At 47.8% G+C, this 12,866-nt stretch overlaps 1 protein-coding gene across 2 annotated transcripts in view; it reads right to left on the reverse strand.

Moving 5' to 3' along the window:
- The window catches only part of ADCY1 (adenylate cyclase 1), a 2,048,432-nt gene extending 2,036,630 nt beyond the window's left edge, over window positions 1-11,802 (reverse strand). The window contains exon 1 of one of the 2 annotated variants that reach the window (XM_069613341.1): window positions 10,550-11,802. In XM_069613341.1, coding sequence (XP_069469442.1) covers window positions 10,550-11,158 — 609 coding nt within the window. In that variant the 5' untranslated portion in view covers window positions 11,159-11,802. The remainder of the gene's footprint in view (window positions 1-10,549) is intronic. The other variant, XM_069613342.1, reaches the window with a different exon arrangement.
- Window positions 11,803-12,866: the final 1,064 nt, after the last annotated feature.

Raw genomic sequence — 12,866 nt, forward strand, 5'->3', positions numbered from 1 at the left:
GGTAACACTTATCGTGTTTGCTTTAACCATGTGGCTCAGTAGAAATTGCCATGCCAGAGTCAACAAACGCAACCAAGCTGGCTGAAGGAGTGTAAGCCAGTCTGTCTAGAGACATAATAGCGTTTATCATGTTTGCTTTAACCATGATGCCCATTAAAAGATAGCATGCCAGATGTAGAAAATGACTAGTGTGCATTGGCGCAGCCAGTCTGGTTATATTTTCTTACGGTGGCATTGTTTTACTGGGCATCATGGTTAAAAGAAACATCAATTTTTTTTATCTGGCTATAAGCAGCAACATTGCTGCAGCCAGTCTGTTTATGTTTTCTTCCTGTGGAATGGAATTTTTACTGACCATCAAATGTCAACTAAACATGATGAGTGTTCTTATTAGCTAGGGTGGCCGACATTGCTGCAGCTAATCTGGTTATATTTTCTTGCTGCAACATGGCATTGCTTACTGTCAAAGTCAACAGAAGCATGTTCTTCTGTGGTAATTCTGGTATGTATTGTTGCTGCCTGCATGGGCACAGCCAGCATAAAAATGCGTTTATTTTCTTTTTTTCTGGCATATATTGCGGACAAATTCAGCATGAAGATGAGTTGGAAAATGCACTGTGCGCTATTGGTGACTTGCATCTATTGGATTTTCTCGTTAACCTACAAAACCAAATGTAAACTGTGTGTCTTTTGAGATATTTTTTTACAGAAGATACGCTAAAAAATTCACTATTTTAACCCATTATTATTCAAATGTTCTCAGTGGAAGAACCCCCAAACCTTAATTGGTTGGTTCAAGCTCCCTTTCTGGGCTGGGCCATGTATGCATTTTTATGGGAAAGATGTATGCCCCTCCAATTAAAAAAGGTAACCAGCCATCACTGCAATTAGTATTAACTGTACTCTACAGCTGTGTGTGAGGTTGGTGCCCCAAATGTGTCTAAAACACCTGACAAGATTTTCTTTATAATAAGATCATTCTGTGCATTTCAGAAATTCATAACACCAAATTATGAATTCCATATACCATATTCCATATAGCTAATTTACGACAAGAATCAAACAGTGGTGGGAAAATGTATAATAATATCCAATGCACCGGAAACCTACGCAAACGTAATACTCCAAAGGTCCATCCATGACTCATGGACCATGAGTAGGTGATGAGAAACAAAGGTTCCACACATCTTGACACACCATCAGCACAATTATGAGGAATAAAAACCTTCATCAGACTATGAGGTGCATCTAGCCCCATCTGAATTACTCGAAAGCCTGTCTTATTTTTCTGTTACCTGAACCTGAAAACAAAAGTTGTATTTGCACATGCTTTTTCCGCCAATATTAATATGGGAACGCAATGTCCAGGTTCAGCCATGAACATTCCACTGCACGTCCTTGCATGAGTCAATACAAATCAATGTAAGGCCATGTATTGGTTCTTAAATTCCATGTTTTAGCGCTAGAGCATACATGTTTGACGTTCTTGAACGAAATGAATGTATTGGAGTTCTGAGAAAAACAAATGAAACATAGAAAAACAACCCTACGAGAAGAGGTTCACAGCATGGGATGTAGTCAGTGTGTACTTAAATAGGTGCTATTCCTATGTGCCGTATGTGCTATTTCAGCGTATACTAGTTCTCCTCTGCCCTGTTTTTTCTGTCTCCGTTCACATACCACCTACTTGTAGTTTCAATGGTGCTGATAAATTACTGTGATTACATGCCAAGTAAGTGGAAGCTGGTGGTCGTAGTAGTGTGGCACTTGAACCTTTAAGGGCAGACATGCGGTGGAGAGACGTAACTCCACCGTGTGTGCGTAATAAACGGGGCGGTCCTGGGATAGCCAGTGCGACAGTGGAGCCCGGACAGTGAACACTGTGTCGCATGTGTTCTGTGTGCTGGGGGGGGGGCTTAGAGGGCCGGATGGCCATAGCGCAACCCACTACATTGGCGATTAGGTTGGTCCGATGCAATGACCCGCAGGGCTGAGGTGGTGAGGTTTCTCGAGGCTATCTTGGGAAATTCATGCCGCAGGGTCGGCAATCGGAATGCGGACGGCCGCCATTTTGCCTCACGCGTGGTGGAGAAGGTTGCGGCTCCTTTAGGGAGTACTTGTGCACTGCCACATCTGCAGTTGGAGAAGCAGCAGTTTCAGAGACTGCACTATCCATTGAGATTGCAGAATTCCTCTCATTCACATGAGAGTTTACAGGGATGGACCGTGCGGTCTGACAACAAAGGGCTCTGCCCTGACGAAGGAGAATATCTCCGAAATGCATTGGTTTATGAGCTCTTATTGATGATGCAACAGCTGGCCTCCCCTACTTTTGTCAATAAATTTACTTTTTTCGCAAGATCTTGGAATTGATTTTTGAAGCTTTCTATCGCTTTAAATAGATTGTTTTCATCAACTTCTTAAGAGGGACTTTCTTCTGTTCAAACTTTCCCTGACTCACCAGTAACACAATGCTCGGGCCATGAACAGGACACAGCTAATTTGTGGCTGTTTGTCCGGTAAGCTTTCAAGACAGGTGCTACGCAAACCTGGCCTCACGTTGCCCCGCATACTGGAGTTGGGCTGTTCCCATGAAATGGCTGAGGTGAGAGCGTTGAAAATGAACGAAGCCGTTCGGCCGGGGAAGACGGAGGAGGTGTGTGCCATGGGCTGAGGTCAAGGAGGAAGAGGTGCCCATTGACCAGGTGGTGGCTAGCGTGACAGAGGGGGCAGGTCTTTGGAGTCGTGTCTCAAGTGCGGGTATGATCTCCCGCATCCCGTGGAAGGCCCTGATCAAGGGAAGGCATGTGGACGCTGTGGCGCACTTGATCATTATGCCCGCATGTGCTGGGTACCGGTGGTGGTGCAGAGAGGGCCGGTACGGGTAGGTTTCTTTCAACAGCAGCGCCCGTCCAATGTATCATTGGTGGACCAGAGAGAAGAAGGGCTGACTCAGTAAGTGAAGGAAGACGATGATGAAGAAAAACAAAATGTTCATCTGCAATGTCAGTGCACTGCATGCCACCCCCAGAAGGCAACCACTGTGTTTGGTACGGGTTAATGAGTCAACAGTGCCTGTGCTGGTGGACACGGGGGCATCAGTGAACGCAGTGGCAAATGTACATTATGATGCTATGTCGGTGCCACCCATGCTGCATAAGCCGAGAGCACGGATCTTCGCATTTGCCAGTGAGCAGCGTATGCGGTTTATGTGGAGGACGTCCAAGGAATTCTCACTAAATACAGTTTGCTCTTTGAGGGGATAGGCTGCATGGCTGGCGAACCCATGAGGCTTCATATCGACAAATCCATACAACCAATAGCCCTCAAGTACTGCAGAGTCCCGTGCCACCTGCGAGACCTGGTGGATTAGAAATTGGAAAATCTGGTGTCACTGTACATTATGGAGAAAGTGGATCGATCTACACCATGGGTGTCGCCCATATTAATTGCACCGAGGCTGAAAAAGCCTGAGTCAGTGACGATCGTAAACATGAGACTCCCGAACAAGGCCATAAAGCAAGAAAGACACCTCACACCAACGATCGATGACATCATCACGGAACTTCAAGGTGCCAAGTTCTTCTTAAAACTTAACCTACGTGCTGACTATCATCATGCACCCAGACTCAAGATATATCACCAGTTTCACTACACACCAGGGCCTGTACCGTTAAAAACGCCTAAGCTTTAGTATGTCATCAGCAGCAGAGGTATTCCAGGACATCATACGAGGGACCCTGGCAGATCTGGATGGCATTCTCAATATCAGCAACGACATTCTGGTGTTCGCCATGACAGAGGTAGAACATATGGAACGGCTGATGAAAACCCTAGAGCGGCTGCAGGCGCTGGGGCTGACTTAGCACAAAGAGAAGTGCAAATTCCTCAAGAAGATCGAATTCTTTGGGTTCGTCTTCAAGGAAGGGGGTGTGTCCTCCGAACCCTGGAAGGTGAAGGACATTATGGAGGCAAGAACTCCGGAGAATGTGACTGAGATTCTAAGATTTCTGGGGATGGTAACCTACTGCGGCCGGTTCATCTGGAAGCTTGCCTCCAGGTCAGAGCCCCTTCGAAGCCTCACTAGGAAGGAGTCGACATGGCACTAGGGCCCACTAGAACAAGTGGCATTTGAGGATGTAAAAGGGGCTTTAACAGCAGAAGACACAATGGTGTTCTTCGATCCCTCTTTGTCATCAGAGGTGGTGGTCGACGCCTAGGTGCTGTTCTCACCCAGGCGGATGTGCAAGGCGAGATCAGAATGATTGCCTATGTGAGCAGGACCCTGTCCGAGACAGAGCAGCGATATTCACAGATTAAGCGGGAGGCCTTGGTCGTCCTGTGGTGGTGTCGGCAATTTTGACTCTATGTGCTTGGCCGGCCAGTGACTGTGGTGACAGACCACAAGCCTCTGCTCCCAATTTCAGCCAGGTCGTCATTGAAGCCGCCGGCCCGCATTGCATGGTGGATTCTGGCACTCCTGGAGTATGGGGACTCGCTGGTGTATCACCTGGGGAACAACAATGCAGCGGACTACCTGTCAAGACATCCAAGAGGTGGTGTGGAAGTAGTGTCTTGTGTGCTGGGGGTGTTTATAGGATCGGATGGGCATACAGCAACCCACTACAGCATAGGGAGGAGCGTGCATGGCAACAGCCTGCTGAATACACGTTGGTGTTATCTATAACAGGTGGCTGTGTGTGTGCTCCCATTTCCAAAAACAACACGACCTCCGCACACACTGCTCTTTTTTTTTATTTTCCGCACACACTGCTCTTTTTTTATTTCAAACCACGTCGTACAATCGCAGCTACAACATCCAAGTTTCCGTCTATTAAACCCAGCAGTGTAGGGCCGGAGACAGCCTCTGTTTCCCAAGCGACGTAGAACTGGTTACAGTGGAGTGGTGTGTGTGTGGGGGGGGGGGGTCAGAAGGGGCTGTCCTAAAATGCAGCGTCTGATGTACGGTGTAGGCTGCTCTCAGAGGGGCCCTCTCTCAGATCAAATGAGGATAAAGCCTGACAGATGGATTCATTGCGCAGCCCCCGAAGGTATTTACAGGGGCCGGCCATGCCATATATCAAGGAATACCGGCATCACGCACACTGACATGACCCAACCTCTTCCACGCAAGACGCCGGAAATCACTTCATCAGAGCTAATGCCACTGCGGCGTGACATAACCACGGGAAAGCCCTTCTGCGCGAGCATAGACGCATTCGAAAAGCAAGCCTCTCTCCGCGGTGCAATGCAAACGAGTTCAGGGTCCTCGGCAAGCCAGCATTTGGATATATGTTGCGATGTGCCACGCATAAACTCTCATTTCAAAGCGGAACATTACAAATCCAAAAAAAGAACCGTTGCCTGTGAATCCCGGCTCGTAAGAACGGCGATCAACGAACCAGCGGTGCAGGCACCGTTTCCTTTCACAGTTTTCCAAATGCTGTACCTAAGACTTTTATTTTTAGATAAAAAGGAAACAAGTCGCAAAGGCATGTTACGGCAATTTAGAAAAGGGGTCTTCGTGAAAACAATTGAGAACCAGGAGGTGCAGACCTGCAGTGGCGGATCCAGGATTATAAAAAATGGGGGTCTTGTGACATTTAAAGATTGGAGCTTGAGACGGGGTAGGGCGCCCGACAGAATCCAGTGGACAGGGGAAGGGGCAGAGTTTTCGTTTAACCAAATGGTGCATGTTGCCTTGTTTTACCAGTCCCTTGTGTCTAGACTAATGAAGCTATATTTCGCAGCAGTATTTAAGATCCAACACATCTTTGAAAAAGCACATTAAGCTGTGAATATGCTGGATTTTCTGGCACCATTTTAGGGTCAGGCAGAGGCATTATCAGCTGTTGGCTTACTTGACCAAATCCAGCATGTCCGCATATGTTACAGGTATTCCCATCACTGCAGCCTTGAGTCAATGTGGCAGCATTACCATGCAACTGCACAAAGCTACAGGGGCAGGAGCAGCAGCATTTGCCAACAAGATCATTCCCCCTCCCTCCACATTTTCTCTCTCAGCGTCCCTCTCAAAGCACCTGGAAATCTCTCCAGAACACTGGAAGGCTAACTTTGTGCGCCTGAAATGCCAGCCTACCCGAGATCGTGCAAGTCAGATGCCATGATCCTGGCATGCAAATTACCCTAGGCAAGCACAATCTCAGAGGCCCTAGCACAGATGTGCAAGATGGGTGGGTTTAGGCAAGGTCGGGTAACTTGACTGCCTTGAGCTTGCCTCTATTTGTGAGCATTTAAATAATACCCACAAGACAAAATACTGGCCATGTCCCTCAGATTAATGTAGAAAAAAGAGAAATATTAATTTTACCTGGCCAGCGCTGTGTAGTGTCTGTCTGACTTTTGGTCCCGCCCCCAGCACAGCGTGTGCCTCCTGCGGGACTGCCTGGAACCTTCCTTTACTGACGATGGGAATCGTGCTGGTAAGAGTGGAAGGGAGCAAGGCTGCCTTGGGGTAATGCTAACACGAAAAGGGAATGGCCCAGCCGAAGCAGGCGGCATTACGGGGCCATTGGCATAACATGGCGGGGGACCAGGGCCTTGCCAGAGCAGCAGTAGGGACTGGTGTAGGCTTATCCAGACAGATTGATTGGGCTGAGGGGTCAGAAGCACCGAAGCTTGTAAAAGCCTGCGAGGGGCATAGCCCTCCTGATCAGCTGGGGCAGTAGGAGTACGAAAAGGGCAGAAAAATGTGTCAAAGGGGGTGATGGTTTAAATAGGGAATGGACATCAATCCCTTCCTCTTGCCTCTTTTTCAACCACATGAATTTCCTTCCATTTTTGCATCAATTATTTATAAATGAAAAATGGTTGTCAAGAAGATTTGGAAGTACTGGGGTGGATGACTACCCATGTTAGGAGTTATGCAGAGTAGACCCTACCAATCCCTTTCGCAGAACTTCCATCACCAACGGACCATTTTGATGAAGGTATGTGTGTGCTCACCAGGAGACGGGCAAGCAGGTAGCCAATCATTGTGTGTCAAGTGTGAATCATAGCTGATAAGAACGCAATGGTCACATGCGTTCCAACTGCACCCTTCCCAGCGAAACCACCACGTGCCTTCTTCCAATACAATGATATTGAATCACAAAATACCTCCTCTCGCTTTTTTAAACAATCTAGTTTAATTCATAGTTGTCTGGATGTTTCAGGAGAGCAACAAAACTGTTTGCTTTTTCGTAATCGCTTCTGTTGTTTACATCACACAGAACAAATAGCTGTACATCTGTGTCAAACTGTGCCACTTTTGACTGCCACCGTTTTATTTTGGTGTCCTATACCTGCCCTGTACCTGTAATCTTGAAAGTACAGTTGCAAAAACAAAAGGCATTTTAGGGTGGCATTACTTTGCATTCTCAAACTTGTAGTATTCAACTCAGATAGGTGAACATAAACTACTTTTGCATTCAGTTTGCACAACCTAAGATTTTATAAGAAGAATTAATATATACTTGTCAGGTTGGTTTATAGTGTGATTTTTGTACTTTTAGTGTTATCTCCATTAAATAAACGACATATTTGTAATAGGTAGATGTGAGAACATTTGTGTTTGAATAAGTGCAGACTGGGCTGAAATTCAGGCTTCAGCTCTTCCATAAGGTGTGTGATCCGATGCAAATAATTTTCTCACTTTGCTATATGTGTCAAACGTGGAATGCCCTGTAGGGCTAGGTGTATAGAGGAATGGCAACTCAGAAAGATGTTTGACAACCATCTGTTCAGCCTGGTCTACTCTCAGGTTGCCATTTCTGTTAAGAGGCCATCTGAGCAACTGTAACCCCACCTGATGTGTCACTGTTTCTACCCTGCCATGTTTAAACTGAGACAACCATGGGAGAACACTCCTCCCCGTCTACTTGTCTGAGGCTAGGCTTGCAAGTTTAATGCACTTCATTAAGTTGATTACTTTTGTATCTCTTGCACTTGTCGAATGCCAGCCAGCCTATTGTAATTCACCTTTTCTCCTTCACCCTCACACGTCCATCAGTCTGAATATCCCAATAACTTTGAAAGACCTTTCTATTTGAAAATCCCCTCGGTCTATGCACAACCCTCCTCACCCTTTCTTTTTGGGGCCCCACGAAGCAAAGCTTGTGTTGTGACTGGCACCCTATAAATAAATGCATTGAATTGCGGCGAAAGTTGCATGGTCCTGGGTTTGACTTTATCATTCATTGAGTTGAAGTTCTGAATTTATAATTGGTAATCCTGGACTGCAAGTCTCAGAATGCAAAGAAAAAAAACCAGAACAGGACGGGCATCTCCCAACCAGAATAAGGTGTATTGGCATGCATTGGTATAGGCTTTGTGGTGTGGTGAGGTAGACCGCCATGTATGGGTTTTGTGTTTTGGAGAGTGGGGAGCCAAGATGCAAGGTTAGGATATTTTCCCTCCTCTGGTTATGTTTGGTACCCATGAATTATCTGCCCTCACTCCCGTCTGAGCACAAGCATGTTGCTATACCTCCCATCTGTTCTCCCGCTTGACTTCTCAACCAGTCTATCAGTGAGGACGCTCTAACAACCTGGGGAAGTAGTCAAAATGGCCTTCACCAAAAGTACATAATCTTAGGCTAATTGGAAATCATTAAATTGCACCTGAAATGTGTTATGGAGGGAGGGCTCAGTTAGCCATCATCGCTCAAAAGTCAATACATTGAATGTAGTGGAGGGTTACCTTACAGGTGAAGTAACTGCTAATTAAGGAAATGCAAACACCCAGTTGCGGGAGGATAGCTCGCCTTGGAAGCAAAATGACACTGAGAAACACAGGTTTGATCCCCGGATCAGTGCTTAGAAACCTCTGGGTATTAAGCGCATTATAAATAACCTATAATATCATAGTAGTAGAAGTAACACTGACTCCAGCCAACTTTCCCACCAACTTATTTCTGTCAAATATGCAGAAAGATAGCTTTGAAGATGTTCCCTCCCTGGTCGGAGTTTCTTTGTAAGTCCTAGCGTTTAGTTCACATCATTTTACATCCATGTACAATACGTGTATTGTTATTTTCCACTAACAATACCGGGTTGCAAGTAGCAGAAAGTGTTGGCAGCCTAAAAGCCAGGACTGGCTCGTCATCCCAACTGGAATGGGACTACCCAATGGCATTGTTAAATCCCCTCTGTTTTATCTTCATAAACATAACACATGCACCAAATAGACCCTTCTAATTAAGCTTTTTTTTAATTGTATTTCTACATGCAGCACTTTGATGATGTACTTAAAAGGAACTACCCCACACAAATTAAACAGACATCCCTGACCTGCAGTTTAAATAATATGTTATGACAATGGTTTACTTCATTTGTCAATGTAGTTATTTTATTGGAGGTGCCTTCAGGTTGACAGAGTAACTGAGGGGGGCTCTGTGGGGGTTTGGCATTCAGATGCCAATGTCCATCTCACATTGTCACCAAAAAATATCAGTCATTGCTGTGCCTGCCTCTGTCCTTGGCTATTTACTTAAGTTTCCAAAGAAAGCAAAGACACAGTATGTTTCAGGCTGCCAGCACAGAGGCCCCAGCTTCGAAGCTGCCATCAGCCCTGATGTGGCTCTGTAGCTACCCCTAACCGCGAGCTGTGGTCACATGACCTTCCTGAGGCCCCCCTGTGCCACTGCACACCTGAGTGAGCAGCACAGAGAAAACCTGCCCTGCCTCCCGTCCGCAGCCCCGCCTCCCTCCTGTACAGTAAGTCCCAGCTCGCACAACCCCCTCCAATTAAACCCTAATGTAATGTAATCACTGCTGCCAACATGCTTAGAATTAGTGGCAGGGTTAATGTAAAAATAGCATCAACGAAGCCGCAGAGTGTAAGCAAGGAAGGATTACAACTTTCCGGGAGATACTGTGCGCGCCGAGAGGAGGGGGCGCAGCGGTGCTGTTACGCGTGACAAGTTCACAGCGAGCAACGCCGTGAAAGGAAGACCGGGCATCAGTTTGCCAGAGGAGTTCCTTAAGGTGTGCCCAGTAGCAGGTGGGGTTTCCTCTGACAGCACGTGAACGTCGCAACACGGAGCAGCTTTCCCAAATCCGTGGGCTGCTTTACACACTCACGCACACACATACAGGCACGCGCAGACGCACGCACACATTCGGACACACGCGCCAGCACACCTGTTCATTCTTTTGTATTTGCGTTTAACTCCATATAGAGGCGAACACTGCTTCCTGCTGTTCTGGCAGTGGCGTAAGGCAAGTGTAATGTTAGATGCGGTAAGCGTGCGTCTTCGTATTTTCCCAAACAGTAGGACTGCCATCCTCCTCAATGCATTCGAATTCCCTCCCGAGCGTATCACGTCTCCGGTGAAGGGTGCGTTTAACGTATTTGCTGCTTCAAGCAGGGATTCCCCTCGCATGGCACGCTATGTGCACTCACAGGCGAATGAATGAAGGAAAACGCCATTGCTTAACAGAAGTTGCACACGTGTAACAGTGACCTTGCTATACGGCTACATGCTCACTCGCCGCCATAACCACAGCATAGGCGCACACCTGGCACCGGCACACGCCGATCCACTTACCGTCCTGCAGAGACTCGACCTCCTGGCACTGACAGAGGTGGCTGTGACGATGAGGTGCGACACGGACACCATGAGGCCGAAGACGACGGCCAGCAGCGTCCGTACGGGCAAAAGGGAGTAAGAGACGAAGGTCACCAGCATGAGCTGCCAGAGCCCCTGCTCGGGCGTGGTGGGGGGCTCCAGGCCATAAGTGCCCAGCGAAAAGGGGCAGCAGAGGAAAGAAAAAGTGAAGCTGAAGAGGAGCGTGAGCTTGACGATCTGCTGGAGCTGCGTGACCTGCAGGTACTTCACGTTGGTGACGATGAACAGGGAGACGAAGATGATGCAGTGCACCGGGTGCGAGCCCTTGGAGATGGTCAAGCTGGGGCCGGACAGGAGCTCCACCAGAGCCAGCGTGGCCGTCATGATGATGAGCACGGCCAGCGCTTTCAGCGTGGACGTCTGCTCGAGCTTCAAGTTGTAATTCTGAAAGAGCGACTCCAGCTCCTTGCAGTCAAACTCGTCCTCGCAGGCTATTGCGTCCAGAGGGGGGCCCGGGGAGCAGTGGCACTTCTTCCTCCTCGTCCTGACTTTCTGAAACGGTATTTCCTCCATGTCAGGGCCATTCATAAGCCCGGTATGGTTCTTCGGCGCCCCTCTCCTACGATCATGAGAATTGCCAAGAGAGCATCCAGGTCACTAGTACCAAAAAAACAACAACAAGACCGCAAAACCCTATGAGGTCAGGAACAGCTGGAGGGGGAGATCACGATGCCATGTCCACGTAACTCCCCTGCGGTGGTGGTGATTGTCTTTTAATCACGCCCAGTAGCATCCAAGCAAGCAATGTTTAATAGTCAACAGGCGATCCTGCCTTGAGGTACGCAGAGGAGGGCAGCCACAGTGCTCCTGCTGGCATCCTACCTTTGCTTCTCTCCAAAGGTGCAAGCAACACTAAAAACGAGGAAGACAGTCCGGATGGTTTGGGAATAGTAGAAAAAAAGGAGGCAAAAGAGAGAAGAGGAAAGAGGTAGGCGAGAGGGGTGGGGAAGAATCAGGCAGAGAAAGATAGGGCATAAGGAATAGAGACAGGAAAGGGGGTAGGGGGGTGGTGAAGGAGCGAGAGACAGGGTGATTCCCTTCCGACATCCACGAGCATTTCCCCGAGCTCTGCCTGGCTCGCACATGCGCAGTCGGTGCTTGGGAAGCCAGACACGTCTCTCCACTCTGAGCTGCTTAACAAGAAGAAAACAGATTTGACAACACGACCAAGCGCGAGTCTGCTGTGCCCTCCCACCACCCCTTGCCACAGTCAGTGAACACTTAGCTGCAGGCATGGAGACATGTCCTGAAACACTCGCATATCCGCACACACGCACGCACACACATACGCGCACGCACGCCAAACCCACACTCACTTCTCCCTAATAGACCCAGGGAGAAATCACGATGTTTGAAGTGCCTCGTTATTTTTCCCCCCTTAGGATGCGTGGGTCTGCTTTCCGTGTGGAATGAGCACACGTGCTCGCACTGGGTGGCCGCTAGCCAGACAGACCGTGCCCCCGTCGTTTTCTCATTATCTCGCTTTCGGTCTGCATCAGAAATTGTCAAACGAGAATGGAAAGGGCATTTTCAGGTTTACACTTCATTTAAAAATTAATAATCAATTTTCAGCATGCAGGCATTTCACGCGTCTCTTCAGGTGCATCAGAAAACACAAACTAGTCATTCTTGCACATGATAAGGGTAGGCGAAGATCGGCCAAACATGTAAGCCATTGCAATGAATTAAGCATAACGCCTCATTGTGCTACAGAGCGTTTGGTTGCATTTGCAGTAGCCGTAACTGTGCCACAAGAGACAGATTTCCCCTCTCGTTAATTAGCGAAGCCTCGCGAGTCACGCAGCACCTCCACGCAGCCGCCTTCGTCGCATAATCAGTGTTACTTCGGAGGCTGCCTCTTCCATTCCAGGAGTATCTCCTCCTCAGTGCAATAAGTGTCCATAGACATCTTTGTCACCCATTTACAAAACGCCGCCTTGAATTAAATGGATTCAGGCCCATAACCTGGGCATTTGTCTATTTGCTATGCCATATGCATCACCAATATCTCATTCTTGCAAGCCCCTTTTTCCTTCCCCTCCAGTAAGGTGCTGCATGAGACATTTTCCTTTTCTTTGGCATAACAAGGCCGCAGATTTATTTTCACATATATACAACCACAGCAAACAGATATTGAAAATAGCTCCAAAGGTGTGGCGACTGCTCCCCATCCTGCTTCCCCCTTTTTTCCATGTCCATTGTAGGCTCAACTCCCCCAAGACCTTTGAGTCTGAGA

Source organism: Ambystoma mexicanum, chromosome 5p, assembly GCF_040938575.1.
Source record: "Ambystoma mexicanum isolate Mex_15411 chromosome 5p, UKY_AmexF1_1, whole genome shotgun sequence".
NCBI lineage: Eukaryota > Metazoa > Chordata > Amphibia > Caudata > Ambystomatidae > Ambystoma > Ambystoma mexicanum.